The sequence below is a fragment of the Haliaeetus leucocephalus genome, unplaced genomic scaffold (assembly GCF_000737465.1).
Source record: "Haliaeetus leucocephalus isolate CR32 unplaced genomic scaffold, Haliaeetus_leucocephalus-4.0 Scaffold240, whole genome shotgun sequence".
NCBI classification, from domain to species: Eukaryota; Metazoa; Chordata; class Aves; order Accipitriformes; family Accipitridae; genus Haliaeetus; species Haliaeetus leucocephalus.
The window spans coordinates 4,382,873-4,398,852 of record NW_010972676.1 but is presented as its reverse complement, the minus strand read 5'-3'; the positions used below and the strand labels follow the sequence as shown (position 1 = coordinate 4,398,852).

At 37.8% G+C, this 15,980-nt stretch overlaps 1 protein-coding gene across 1 annotated transcript in view; it reads right to left on the bottom strand.

Moving 5' to 3' along the window:
* The window catches only part of CLSTN2 (calsyntenin 2), a 232,763-nt gene that overhangs the window by 66,289 nt on the left and 150,494 nt on the right, over positions 1 to 15,980 (bottom strand). The window contains exon 6 of the mRNA XM_010568410.1: positions 1,258 to 1,443. Coding sequence (XP_010566712.1) covers positions 1,258 to 1,443 — 186 coding nt within the window. The remainder of the gene's footprint in view (positions 1 to 1,257; positions 1,444 to 15,980) is intronic.

Sequence of the window (15,980 nt, the reverse complement as noted above, 5' to 3'; positions counted from 1 at the left end):
TGCTTTTCCAGGATCGCAGTCAGTTGGGTAAAGATACATCATTAAAATTATGATTGTTTCTGTAATCTTAACTAAGCAATTTTCAGGTTGAAAATATTCAGATTTTACGAGAATGCTTACCTCACTACTCCCACTCACCTGTACCTCACTTTCCCAGTCTCCACAGGTAATTGGTAATAGTAGCTGCAAACTGTTTTACCCTGGGAATTGGTTCTCCTTTTTTAATAATTTAGTAACACTAGCTGAAAATTTTCATTTACAAAATTATTTCTTAAAGGTTAGTGTATTGATATTAACATATCTGCAACACCATTGTGTGGTTATCAAAGCAAATATAAGCCATACACCAAAGCACCATAAACCAAAATCCATGCATTTAAATGGAAAAAAATTGTACATTTGCTACTGTAGCTCAGACAGGAGCCAGGCAAAGAGACATTTTGGTGAAGATGGGAATCAATGCTCCATACCATCAGGGCATCAGATGAGGTCTCTAAGAAGATGGGATTTTAGAAGAGGAGGAGAGACAGCAGATCTCAAAAAGCAAAAGATAAACAGCTTGATGTGTGGCTATTGCTTTGCCAGACACATAATCTTAAAGTCACAAAAATATAGCAGTATCTTCAAGTATTTAATCTATCTTTCAAGATTAATTTATATCTTTTAGAGCAAGTTATCAAAAAGGAGGAAAAAGGAAGAAAATAACTAGGCAACCTTTCTTTACCAGGATACCTCTTTTCTGAAATTCATGTTTCTTAAATATTTTTGCTCAAATGATTGCCCCAAATGTTCCTTTACTTTTTGTTTGTTTTTACTCTAGCACAGTAATTAGCAGCAGAACAGAAAGCTGAGTCAGGAAAACCGAAACACAAGACAGACATTCAATACTCATCAAATCGTATGGTCTTCCTATAATGGCAAATCTATACCTGAAATCTCACTAACACTGTCACACCAGTATTAGTAGCAGAGGGAAGAAAGAGTGAAAAAGAGGTGAAATGAGGAATGAGAAAAAATAGAGAAAGGAAGAGGAGCAGGAGAGAAAAAAATTAAAGCAGGGAGAAGTACGAAAAAGAGTGAAAAGAAATGGAAAAGAAAAATGGAGCACCAGTCAAATATCACCACTCCCTTCATTTTCATTGCTACAATCCAAAATGAACGAGCTGAACGAAGTTCAGGTATTGCATGCTTACAGGTCACAAGGAATTGGCGCTTCATCTAGAAAAATATTATATCAACTGAAAGCCATATTCATACCACATAATTTCTGCAGAGATTTTTCTGAGTATGTTTCACGATCACAGCCCTTTCCAATGTAATTGGTCTTTAATTCAATGGTGGTATGTATTGAGGAAACTGGTCCATCACATGTTTCTAGACGAATGCTGGGAAACAAAGGTATGCTGCCAGAACCGGGCTTGTATTCAATCCGTTTGTTCCAGTCTGAAAAAAACCAACAAAAAGATACAAGACTGGTTAAAAAAAGGGAAGGGAGTTATACAATTCTAAATAACATATTGTTCTCAAAGGTCACTGTCTAAGACAAAAATAAAAGTTTCTGAACTTGGCATCAATAAGTTACTGTCCTAAAGAATTGGGGTTTGCCCCTTGTCCTGGTTTCAGCTGGGATAGAGTTAATTGTCTTCCTAGTAGCTGGTACAGTGCTATGTTTTGAGTTCAGTATGCAAAGAATGTTGATAACACTGATGTTTTCAGTTGTTCCTCAGTAATGTTTAGACTAAAGTCAAGGATTTTTCAGCTTCTCATGCCCAGCCAGCGAGAAAGCTGGAGGGGCACAAGAAGTTGGCACAGGACACAGCCAGGGCACCTGACCCAAACTGGCCAAAGGGGTATTCCATACCATGGGACGTCCCATCTAGTGTAGGAACTGGGAAGTGGGGGCAGGGAATCGCCGCTCAGGGAATAGCTGGGTGTCGTTCAGCCGGTGGTGAGCAATTGCACTGCGCATCATTTGTACAATCCAATCCTTTTATTATTGCTGTTGTCATTTCATTAGTGTTATCATTATCATTATTAGTTTCTTCTTTTCTGTTCTATTAAACCATTCTTATCTCAACCCAGGAGTTTTACTTATTTTTCCCAATTTTCTCCCCCATCCCACTGGATGGGGGGGGAGTGAGTGAGCAGCTGCGTGGTGCTTAGTTGCTGGCTGGGGTTAAACCACGACACCCCTCTTTGTAAAAGAGTGTCAGACTCAATTAAGTAATGCTACTGCTGCTAGAGTCACACAAGCATGGGGTACATACATATCCTGACAAGAAGTGCTAATTGGTGTCAGTCTGGATCTCCAATGTCCATGTGACTGATGACAAGCCATCTCTACAGGGATGAGGCTGTCTGCTGCACTGAATTTGGTCAGATTTCATAGTTTTGTGATACAGAACAAATATCTCCAAGGACCAGGCTATATACATCAGTCTCACTGGACTGTGACCAAAAGATAATATAACACATCTGTAGCGCCACTTCTCATCTTTAAATGTCTTACTAATTTTGTGAAGTATTAATGACAAAAAGTTACAGCTGAAAGGACTACTCGTGCTTTCAGCCAGATCTGAATAATCTGTAGTCTTGCTTATCCAGATGTCTCACAGCCCACAACATTTAAACAATCACCTGCCTTAGGCAGCCACCTGGACATGCCATAAGTACTACTATGCTTCTCAACAGAGGCATTTAATTTTTAAATCCAATTAATTATGGTATTTGCAACCTGCTTTGGAGAGAACCCAAACAAGCAGCATTAATTAACATGTATTTCAGCTATCTTTACAGTTCACATTTTCATAGAAGGGTTTAGGTTGGAAGGGACCTTCAAAGATCACTTAGTCCAACTCCCCTGCCACAGGCAGGGACATCTTTCACTAGACCAGGTTGCTCAAAGCCCCATCCAATCTGACCTTGAACACTTCCAGGGACAGGGCATCCACACCGTCTCTGGGCAACCTGTTCCAGTGTCTCAGCATTCATACAATAAAGAATTTCTTCCTTATATCCAACCTAAATCTACCGTCTTTCGGTTTAAAACTGTTACCTCTTGTCCTGTCACTACAGTTCTTGGTAAAAGGTTTCTCTCTTTCTTGCAGGCCCCCTTTAAGTACTGAAGGCTGCTATAAGGTTTCCCTGGAGCCTTCTCTTCTTCAGGCTGAACAACCCCAACTCTGTCAGCCTTTCTTCATAGGAGAGATGTTCCAGCCCTTTGGCCATTTTCGTGGGCCTCCTCCTCGTTGCTCTTACAGGTTCATAACTCTCATACATTTTAGCTAATTCCAGCCAAGTTGCCATGCAACATAAATAAGAATGCCACATTAATACAGAGATGCAAATAGTTAATTATTTTGAAGTCACAAAACTATTCAACTCTGCTACCTAATGTGTACAGCTGTGCATCTGTAAAATTTGTCAAAAGAAGTACTCCTGCATACACAGCTGAAGTTTCTCTGACTTTTTTTTAGTCCTAGGTAAAAGAGGACTAGATAAATGGAAAAATTCCAGGTCCTAGCAGTCAATGAAATCTCTTAAAGCAAATGGACAGAGACATTCTTTCTAAATATCAGTTGAAGGAAAAGTAATTTTTTAAATATATATATATATTTAGTAGGTGAAGAAGTTTGGTGTTTTTCAACAGACCTCATTTTCAGAAAGCTTGAAAAAAGGTGCTCTCTCCCAGCATCTCAAATTGGATTAAAAATTTACAAGAAAATCTGAAAGTCCATGCAAACATTTTGAAATGTAGAGCAAACATTAGTCCAGACAAAGGAGATAGGATGCTGACAGTTACTAGTCTGCATTACAAAATTATCAGATTTTCTTCATGACTTTTAATCCAAATGGTAATCATGTAGCATTTTGTTCTCAAGGGGAAGGTGAGACTTCATGGAACATTTTGAAAGTATGTTTCATATCTATTTTTACTAAAATCTTTAGGACTTGTGCATCACTGACTAAAAGACAACTATGATTACTTTATTGCCTGTGCACACATCAGCTGAGTTGCTATTTCAGTAGTAATTTTCAGGTAATAATATTCAGCCCATTCATTCCATATTAAGTTAGATTTGATCTGCAGTATTGCATAATTTGTCTGCAATTGCCAACTTAAACAGTTCCCTTAGAATTTCAAGTATCATATAAGGTACATCATTACAACAACAGATTTCTGTTCTCTATCCATTCCAGAAACTCAAGGTTAACATTTTTCCAATCGAACAAGAGCAGCAAATTCTATCAGATACTTAAGGTAAAAATAAAGTAATTTGCTCGTTTGTATACAAGCTACTAATATACAAATTACTGATCCTTATAGTCTCTTATTCACCAGTTAAAATGTTATAATACTCTACCCCAAAGGAAAAATAAAGTCTCATATATATCTGAAACATTTCTGACTATCTCAGCAGCTTTCAGGTTTCAGCCACGTTTTCATTTCTCTGCTATATCAAATTAACAGGCACTCATGCAAAATATTCATTAGGGCATGCAAGACGTGACTGAATTATTAACTGTAACATATCTGCCCCTGCCTACTCACCTCCAGTTATATGAAGAATATCTTATAAAAAACATGCTATATAAAATGCCATTACTCACAAGGAAGAATAATGGAAGACCTCTATTTCTGCCACATGAACATCCCTTTGATTGGAAGAGGTATTTCATTTCACAGCATTACCTTTCAACTTGGCAGAAATGGTAATTTGTACCCAGAGATCATAAACACTGAACGTTCTAAATCACTCGCATTTATCTCAGCTCTAAATTGTAAAACATCAACTAGACTTGAACCTTTGTACCTTGGTCCCCTGCAGCACCATAGACCAATCCTCATCCTAAATCCCACTAGCATTTATTTCACTGACTTAGTGCAGATTTAGGAAGTCCACCAAGGAGTCCCTCTCCATGCAGAAGGCATTCCCAGGCAGGCACGAGGCGATACGGGAGTATGATACAATTCTGAGATAGCAGTACAGTCCTTAAAGGTAGCAATAGCTCTGATACAAATCAACTGGCTTATTTATATACTACCTGCCCCCATGGCATTTCAGCACCCCAGAGGTGTTGAAGCTGAGGCCAGCACCCTCTGTATCTCACCACCAGTAAAATTAGTAATGTTGGAAAGTGCATAGAGTTAGAACAAGCAAGAAGTGGTGTCAGTGCGAACAGCTTATTGTGAGAAAACCCAAAGTCTTTAATTTAATTTTGAATGTGGTGAAGATCATTATTTTTCTTTCTCCCAGAATAACATCCTGTATTGGACACATTCAAAAGATCAGCACCTTCACCTCAGGAATGTGGTGGCACTTTTTTGATTCCTCTAGAACTGACTCAGAAGAAGAGTCTTATTTAACCTCATTCTACAAAAGCCTCTGAATTTCAGATATTTAAAAACTGTATCTTAAAATGTGACTCATGTCTAGGGTTATGCAAACAGTCAAAAGATACATAATCCCATTTGAAATGGTAGGTTGCACTAGATTAGCTAAACACAACCAACATCGTTCCTCCTTTGACACAAACTGTCATGCGACACCACCACATTACAGTGCAGACTTATTAAGATAAGCACTGTCTCCTCAGTAAGGGGGGAAGACTAATCCCATGGGAAAAGTTTGACTAAAACTAGCCTTGTTAAGTCCTGCAGAAGACAGCTTTTGTTTGGATTTTTTAATCCAATAGGCTTTTGCTTGCCACTTGTGGTATAAAGCTCCTTCACACAATATAACACAGACCCAGCTGGATTATACCTCCAACATAACATTAGAGTGTAAGTATCACAATGTCATTTGTGGATCAGATTTCATCAACTGTAAAACAACTACGTAGACTTGGATCTCAATCTCTGAGATACTCAAACTATTCCAAGATCAAAATGGATCAAACATCAGTGACAGTTTGAGCCTTTAAAAGTAAATCCCAATGCACTAAAAAAATTTTCCTTTTAACAGAAGGATAATGTAGACTTCCCTTGATCTCCACACTAAACAGTTTTGTACATGACTCTCTTTCCTTGTGATCCATGTATTATATTTTAATTCATTTCTAATGCTTGATGACAGTAAGAATGATTTAATCTGATTTTTTCCTTGAAAGAGTATAGCACTCATGCAGAGGAGGTATGACCTGATTCATGTCTCCTCCTACATGCCTGTGGCCATGAACTTTGATTCCACCTCATGACATTAAAAATGATGTGAAGGTAATTAAAGACAATTGCAACACAACTACTATGTCAGTGAAATGCAAAACTTCTCTCATGTTGGACTGAAGATGTACATCCTGGCAGCTAAATGTAAGATAAAATTTATGTAGTGGTATTAGTGAGTCTCTGCAGCATCTCTACAAAATAGCTGGAACAGAAGGTTCCCAGAGCAATGTAATTGCTAGATCTTCTGTTTTGTCTACAGCATCTTCTCATCTCTCCTATCTATGTAGGCTGGATACGTGGCTAAAGGTTATTATGCTGTTTTGGTTTTTTAGTGTTTTGGGTTTTTTTAATCTTATACACTTCACAACTTTGCTGAAGTATTTGGTTTTAGTAAACATTTTGCTCTCTATTAATTTGAAAATCTGAAACAATCTAGAATAAATAAAAATATCAGTATACACAAAGTATTTCAAAAAAGATCAGAAATATCTCTGTAGTTTTGCCAAAAGTACACTTATTTTCATGATTTATGAAATGCCATGTATCTTAAAAGCAGCAGCCAGGCAGCTCTAGATGCTGTACAATGATATTTGGAAGAGCAGTGCACTGTCCTCACAAAACTACAATTTTCTTTCAATACCACTGATAGAAAAAAATGCTTTTTCTCTTGGGAACCAAGTACCGAGCTTTACAACGGGTGCCACAACTCCTACCACTGCTAGCAGACATGTATTGTGCTAGGGGAGTTTGGTAGAAATTACGCCAAAATTGAAACAAAATTTAAGTATCAGCTAGGATCATGCTTCTTGTGTGTGTTCAATAACAGACATTGATACCATAAATAGCAACCATAAATACCAGTTAGGATATTTTTTATAAAATTATATTGCCCCCCATTTTAAAATTAACTTTTATATATATAATATACATATGTACATACATATATATGCATACATATATACATACACATACATACACATGTATACATAAAATATGAATGTTTTTAACCAACATTGCAAAATAATCTTTAAATTTCTGTTCATTATTTTAAAGGGGAAAAGATAATTTCACATCTAGCACCACTAGCCATATAACAAAATTAAAAAAAAAAAACTAATAAATATTTCTAGGTTTGACAGCTAATCTACAAGCTAGTAACATACAAATGACAGGAATGCTAAATCTGATGCCACATATATTAAGCATGCTAAATACAGTGAGTGATTTGTTAAGGAAATGCTAATCAGAACATCTGACTCAGTTAAAACCTCTCCACCATGAAGAGAAGACTCAAACTTACTTCCAAAGCCCTTCTAAGGCACCATGGCTTGCTAAGAGATTTGAATGCAGATATAAGCATAAATAAACATCCATATACACCATTTCTTTCTGCAGTATGCTGATAGTTTAAAACACATAAAAAATAGAGACAGACAGAAATTTGGACTACTGCAGGATAGTGTAAAGTTTGCTGTTGCAGGAGTTAGCGAACCATAATGGAATAGCAGTTGTGCCTGAACTAGTGACACTGAATATGCCATTGAGTGATAAAACCACAAGCCCTAATTGTGCAAAATAAACATGTAAGAATCAAAAAAACCAGCATAGGCTAAACTATTATTTGTTGTGAGACTGCATTTAAATAATAATAGATATTTCCTGGAGCAGACTGGGTGTCAGAGCCCCAAGAGCTCTAATAAGCCATTATAAGCCTCCACAAGCCTCACTTGGGGCGTCCATTTGCACCCTTGGGCCAGGAGGTTTATTTAAGCTCAGCCCCAGGTCTAGCCATAGGGACCTTTGTGGTGGGTTGACCCTGGCTGAATGCCAGGTGATCACCAAAGCTCTTCTATCACTCCCCCCCCGCCCCCCCTCAGCTGGATAGGGGAGAGAAAATATAACAAAGAGCTTATGGGTTGAGATAAGGACAGGAGAGATCACTCACCAATTACCATCACAGGCAAAACAGACTCAGCTTGGGGAAAATTAACTCAATTTATTACCAATCAACCAGAGTAGGGTAATGAGAAATAAAACCAAATCTCAAAACACCTTCCCTCCACCCCTCCCTTCTTCCCAGGCACAACTTCATTCCTGGATTCTCTACCAACCCCCCCAGTGGCACAGGGGGATGGGGAATGGGGTTTACAGTCAGTTCATCATACATTGTCTCTGCCACTTCATCCTCCTCAGGGGCAGGACTCATCACACTCTTTCCCTGCTCCAGTGTGGGGTCCCTTCCACAGGAGACAGTCCTCCACGAACTTCTCCAATGTGGGTCCTTCCCATGGCGTGCAGTTCTTCAGGAGCACACTGCTCCAGCGTGGGTCCCCCATGGGGTCACAAGTCCTGCCAGAAAACCTGCTCCGTGGGCTCCTCTCTCCACAGATCCACAGGTCCTGCCAGGAGCCTGCTCCAGTGCAGGGTTCCCATGGGGTCACAGCCTCCTTCAGGCACCCACCTGCTCCAGCGTGGGCTCCTCCCTGGGCTGCAGGTGGATATCTGCTCCACCATGGACCTCCATGGGCTGCAGGGGGACAGCCTGCCTCACCATGGTCTTCCCAGGGGCTGCAGGTGAATCTCTGCTCCGGCACCTGGAGCATCTCCTCCCCCTCCTTCTTCACTGACCTGAGGGTCTGCAGAGTTGTTTCTCTCACATGTTCTCACTCCTCTCTCCAGCTGCCATTTCTGTCTGTCCCAGCAACTTTTTTTCTTTCTTAAATCTGTTATCCCAGAGGCGCTACCACTATCACTGATTGGCTCGGCCTTGGCCAGCAGCAGGTCCATCTTAGAGCCAGCTGGTATTGGCTCTGTTGGACACAGGGGAAGCTTCCAGCAGCTTCTCACTGAAGCCACCCCTGTAACGCCCCCCGCTACCAAAACCTTGCCACACAAACCCAATGCAACCTTTTATGCAGAAGTCAACCCATGGACTGGCTTTCTGGCTTGACAGCCTGGCCTCATCACTACGGACCTGTCCAGTGACCTGATCCTAACTCTCATCTATGGATCCACTTCCTGGGACATGCCTCCTCACCACGAACATGCCTGAGGATCTGGACTCTTGGCTGAACCTGGCCCCCATCTCTGGGTCTGCCCTTCTCACCTCAGTTGGGTTAGGGGTTGGCCCTTGATGATGAAGGCTCTGCCAGCTCTGTTACCAAAAGTGGCTCCTGGCTTGCCTTCCTTTAGGGAGCAGCCCTGCTCTTGAAGCTCCTTGACACCAGGTTTAGATGTGGTTAGACTTCTAATGTTTTCAGAAGGACAAACTACCACAAAAAGATGTCGCTATGGGAAGAGGCAGCTTCCTAGTTATCCTGGAGAACAAGGGCTGTGACTAGTGTTTGGATCCTGCTATTCCAAGGGATTTCTCTGCTGAAGAGTACACAAAGAGCTTCTCAAATTCCAAAAGACAGGCTCTGAAACACCACATGGACTACTTACTGAAATCAATTGAATTGAGGATGTCAAAACTCATGTAGAAAGTCTGCAATTTTTAAGCCTATGGTGTAAGAATATGTGGAGGTTATTACATGCAGAGGAAAAAAAAATCATTGGGAAAAACTTCAAACCTAACTGGATATCCTGTAGTGCTTTAACTTTTGACCAGAGGAAACATTAATGGAACCACCATCTGTCAGCTACATCTCAGAGATAAGAAATTTCTCAATGAAATTATAATTGCCCCAGTGAAGCTCATGGAGATCTTGCAGTGAAAAATTTAAAAAAGGAAAGAATTTTTTTTTTAGTTGTAAATGCAGAAAGGCAAACAAAGGAGTGAACTTCCACAGAGGTATTTGGAAATGAGGATCTAGTTAAATTGGTCTAAAATGAATGGTTTCTTACATCCGTTAAGATGGAAAAGACAGGCTTTAATATTGCAATTGTAACATATACACAGAACTGCCCAAAGAAAGAGCAATAATGGGTTACTCTGAAAATGTAAAGTTCATGGTACACAGGGAATTGACTAGTAAAGATCCCTGTGAATCTGCCTCGGGATTGTTATTTGATATTTCCATTAATGGTCTTGGCACAAACCCAGGACTGTGTTAATTACTTCTGCTAGTGACAAAACTAAAAGGCAATTCTACATTGGAAGGCAATATAGAAAGAGGATATCCCAAGCACAGAATAAGATGGCCTTGAGAACTAGTGTTATAGAAATATTGCTTTGTAGTAATGATACAAAGTGGCAGTTCATGCTCAGGAACTTCAGCAAACTGGTGAGTCATCACTGAAAAATGACACAAGGAAAAAGAGCTGATTCCGTTAGGTCAGAAACAGCATGTCCATGAGCCAACAGTCTGACAAAGCCAGGCAAAAGAAAGGTAGTCTGGGAATCACTGTGCTTCCAGTAAGAGGCTATGGTAAAAAGAAACATGTGAAAACATCACATCTGGAGTGTTCGGGAAAGATGTATTTAGCTGTAATATGTACACAGAATTTGCTGAGGAAAGGAGAGCTTATCTTAAAAATTAGATTGAAACAGGTATGACTGCTTTCTCTAAATATGTAAACTCTGAGCTCAAAAATCAAAAGTACTCAGAAGTTCAATTGATTTTCAAATGTCTGAAATGGGTATGTAAAGACTGGGTATTCTACTAAAATGGTGCCATTCAAGTTAATAGCTTGTAAGCATTTTGTTATGATTACTTTTTTTTAAGGATGTATGGCTAATGCATGCACAGCAGCTCCAAGACTACACTGGCATAAAAGCTCCCTGCTTTGTAATAAATTTAATTTTTAAAAATATGGGTAAATATCTTATAGATAAGACAATGCAAGCATTGCATTTTTAAACTGGTAGGTATGTGGACAAGAAGAATAGAAATTGATTTATATTTATTGCAAAAAATATTTGTGCCTTTAAAATTGCTGCTGAAGGTTTCTGTACTTGACCACCCTCCTCCACATAACCAATTGCTTTAGTAATCATATTGCTCCTTGTTAAAAGCACTGACAGCTCAAAAGCCAATACAGTTTTGGTTTTCCTCTGTAATTGGATTTTACTAGAAAGCCCACATGAATACATTTCTAAAATCACTCAGCATCTACTGCAAATAGCATCTCTGTAGTATGTTGAATCAAAAGTGATGTAAGATCACTCTGCTACCAAAAGAGAAGGTTCTGCCCTTCTCTGAACAAAAGAAAGATTATATTTCAGCAGGAAAAGCAAGCTGATCTGACCTGTACCTGGCCTCTGAATGACTATTCAACATTAAAGAGAAGAATGTGCCTTTTGGTGGTAGCAAAGCCCTGGGTCACCTTAGTGATTGCTACATGCCTTAAAAAGAAGTAACATGCAGTATCTTTGAGACATTAACTACTCTTAGTAAATATTTTTATAGTATATTAGGTAAATAAACAAAGAGAAGCTTTTATTTCAAAATCATTTTTAAGTAAACACTAAGTGGAAAATCATTGAATTTTTAAGGAACTTTTTTTTTTTTTAGATGAATTTTTAAGGAACTTCTTTATATTGTTACCTCAGGTGTATATGAGTTCATAGGACTTGGAGGTAAGTGTAGGAAATCTTTTTAAATTAGTAAAACATTTCAGGCTAGATGCTGTGAAATTTTCTTTTCAATTGGAGGTTAGTGAGCATTGCTTATGCAAGGGTCATAACAAATTTGGCTGAAAAAAAATTAAGTCGTCTTTGGTCAGAGGAGACAATGTGACTTAATTTTTGGACTGTTGTCTTTGCTACATACTTATCCCCCCAAGAAACACATTCAACCTTCCCTGTTTGTTTCAGAAACACAGAGTCCTCTGATAATTTATTGGGGTATTCAACTGATTCATTTAGAGGAGCTTTTTTGGTTTATGCCTTAATAACTGCTTCCTGTCTGAAATCAATTGCATTTTAGGGAACAACCTGACTTTTGGTTTAATTGTCAATAGTTGAGAAGATCTCTAGCAGACTCAAAATATATTTTAAGTGTTTGGGTACATGATTCTGCCCTTCATGTTTTGAGGCTAAACTCCTCTTTATTTCTCCCCATGTAGTACATCATTCATCAGAGAGCTTGGTACAGGAATAATTGTTTTCAATTTTCTGCTATCTTGCACCTTTTAGCACATTGTTTTATATTTTAGTTCCATTTGCTATCCCACTAGGGGGGACAGTAACTTCTTCAGTTTTATGAAGACTGTTCCTAAAAGTAGCAGAAAAGAAAAAAGACAATATTATGGTACCATAAATGAGCTACAGAAAACATGGTGTAGATTACCGGGTTTTGACTCTTTCTTGTTTCACCTCAGGTTTTTTAAGGAAAATACTATATGCATATTTAGTACTATGTTGCCAGAAGTCTGTCTACACTACTTTGAATAAGGCAGATGTAATGTTACAGAAATCAGTATTTGTGACATTAAAACTACTGTAGTAAAAAGAACCACACTGGAAGTCAATCTACAGGAAAAAGTCTAGTGTATTCTCTGTGTCCATAGAACTGAAACAAAGGTAGAGTTCTGGAAGAACGGACAGAATCCCAGGGAATGTGCTGAAGATAATAGGGTTTTTCTTAGCATGGAAACCCACTAATTGCATTTAAAACAAAAAAAATTAAACAAAAAATAGAAATAACTTCAACTGCAAATGTACCTATCATGGTGTCAGAAATACTATCATCTAACTTTTCTTTATAATGTAGTCTCTTTACTTACCTGACAGTAAGTGATCACTCCATTGTCTGAAAATCATGGAAATTAACACACAGATAGCATGAAGAGAATTTGTAGCATAGCTGTAAAAGTCAGTTGACAAAACTCACAAGACTTTTCAATTAAAATAACTGATTAGGAATTAATTAGGTTCATTGATTTACATTTTTAGCTTGCTTAGGATACTAATAACATTTCAAAGTGGTCTGCTCAGAATGGTTTGATGTCAGTTTGGGTCAAGTTTGTTTCTAAAGTAGCCTCTTAATAGAGTGGAGGCTTGTTGTTTGCTGAAAATGTCTGTGTGGGAATGCTTGCTGATTATATGTTAATGTCCATCTTCAAAGAGTAGGGAAGTAGCTCCTAGGTTTAATGAAGACTTAAATGCTATTAGCCCAAAGGAATATTGCTTAAAGGATAGCACCTTGTCTTGTTGAGTCTTATTTGCTCTGCTACATGTTAGTCATGTGGAGTTGGCCTCTAGAAACAGGAACAATTTCATACATTGTTTATGTAAACCTATTCTTCCCTGTCCCACCCCTGAACAATGGAGGTTATTTGAAGGGCATCTGCATTGAAATCTATTGCACTGAAATTTTTAACACTGAATTTGCATTAGACTATGACAATCTCTATTCACAATAGTCACAGAAAGAACTGCACAATATTTCAGATTACTAGAGCCAGCAACTTTAAGAACTAACTAACTAGATATAAATTGAAATTCCAAATATTTATTTGTTCAAGCTAACACTGAAGAACAAGAAAAAAAAACCCCATATATCATATTTTGGCAACTTCTATATTATAACCAACAGCTCAGAATATTAATCTTTTCTGTCAAGCAAAACATTATTTTACCTCCCTTAGTCATCCAATATTTTCAAATATATCATTATTTCAAAGAAGATGGAGCATACCTGCTGACTGCCTCTTTGTGGGGAGATCACAGAGAGTCACAGACACAGGGAAGAAAGAACACTATAAATATCCTCCATTCCCAGTCTCCAGATTTCCTCTTTAAGTACTGGAAATACTATTAGTAAGTTCTGCTTATTTGATTTTTTTTTTTTTCCTAGCAACAGGTAATTTTTACAGATATTGGCTCAAAGTGGAAACCAACATCACCTATCTCATTATCTTCACCTTTAAAAATAAGTAGACATAAAAGAATCTCATTAAGAGAAATGTAGAATTTTCTGGAAGCATTCTGTTGTAGCTCATTTTCAAATTATAATTAATGACATAGTAATTAAGAACTAAAGTCATGTCTACCCAATTGTTTACCTTATACCCTGAGTAGGCAAACACTATCCGCTTGCACTTTGTGCCATTTGACCTGGAGACATGCCAGTGAAGTGAAGCTGTCACCTGTTTGACAGATGGAAGGGCACAATTCCACATGGATAGCATGGAATATGCTGAGCAGAACATATTGAGCTATTTCATATTTTTACATTGCCTATGATAAAGACCCATCATAAAACTTGTATCAGATCAGAAGAGACAAAGAATAGTTGTGCCAAATTGCCACAGAAATAAACAAAAAGCCCAAATTCAAGCATAATGAACGCTAACAAAGCATATCCTTTCCCATCTGAGATGTTTTAAATAAGCTGCTTTAAACTTTCTTATGTATTGCATTCTTTTTTTTAGGAGTTATTGCTTTACATATGCTGTTTTCTCTGTCTACTTTCTCACGATTACACTAAAAATAACAAGCTGGCAGCTGCTCATATTAAATACCTAGTGTTAACCAAACCATCAGCCACATACAGTTCTGACTTCTAGAAAAGAAGAATATAAATTTTGCATGCATGAAATAACAGTAGTTGAATTCCAGTTTTTCATTAAAAACTTAAATACCTTGTAAACTCTTCACATAATCTAAGATGAACAAAGCATCCAAAAAAACCCCAACCACAAAACAAACCTTATTTGAGGTTGTTTCAATTACTACTATTGGCTACCCGGTGTCTATACCCACCTGATGGGACCAGCAATGACCATCTGTCCTATAATTGATGCTTGAACTATGAAATAAGTGTGACAATATCGGACAATATAAACACACCATTAGTAAGGCGTCTTTGCAGAAATTATTCAATCAATAAAACACCTAAGTGAAATTTTAAAAAATCAACAGTCGCACCCATTTTAATACAAATTCCAAGCTAATTTAGGAGTATTTGATTTATTTGAGATGACTCCATAAAATGAAAACAGAACATTTCTACAGTGTAAAGAGACCATACTGGTTTTATAGAATAAATCATGGGGTTTTGAACAACAAGATCAGAAAATGTGGAAATAGTTCATAGGGGGTTTGTTTGTTTAAATAAAAATGCTCTTCAAAATACTTGGGTGGGTGGGGAACTAGTACATCCCTGGAAAATTAAAATGTGGTTCTACTCTAAGTGAGGACTGTGAAAATGGAATCATGATATTGCACGCATTTCATTACAAGGTCCTCTAGATCAGGGCTTCTCATTTTACAAAGAAAACCTTTTTTCCTTCTAAATGTCAGTCTGCAAATTTACCTTCAAGTACAACAGCTAAACTGATTTTTTCCTTCTCAATCATTGTCTTTAAAAATTACAATTATTAAGGTCAGGTTAGTCCTGAATGACATCTGCATAATGTGGTTACATCCAGTTCATTTGTCCCTAATCCAGCCCTCATTTTCATCATAATTCCTTATAATTTGTAGCATATCCATCTTCCTAGTACTTTGCCAGCTGTGTTTTTCTCCATTTTAGACAGAGCATAGATTCTTAGAATCTTTTTAGAAAATCAGTTCCTACAGAAACGTCTCAATAGGAAGACAGTAATCAAGATAAAAATTGCCTTTCACTCTCACTGCCGGTTGAGCGTGCCTCGACTCATGCATGCATGCACATGAAAGCCAATTCTGTACCTGGAACAAGATAATCTGAACAACTCTGGCACACATGGGAAAACTACCTTGTCATGGTGGCTTCAAAAGTTTTATTTAAAGGAGTAGTAGGAGAAAGGCAAATCAGAAGCATTTTTTTATATGTTGCAGTATATTCAGACAGAATTATAAGATAGCTTAATTAGAAGTTTATCCTTTTTTCTAATCTGTTCTTTGTTCTGACTAGAGAAGAAACATGGCAAATGTAAACAAGTA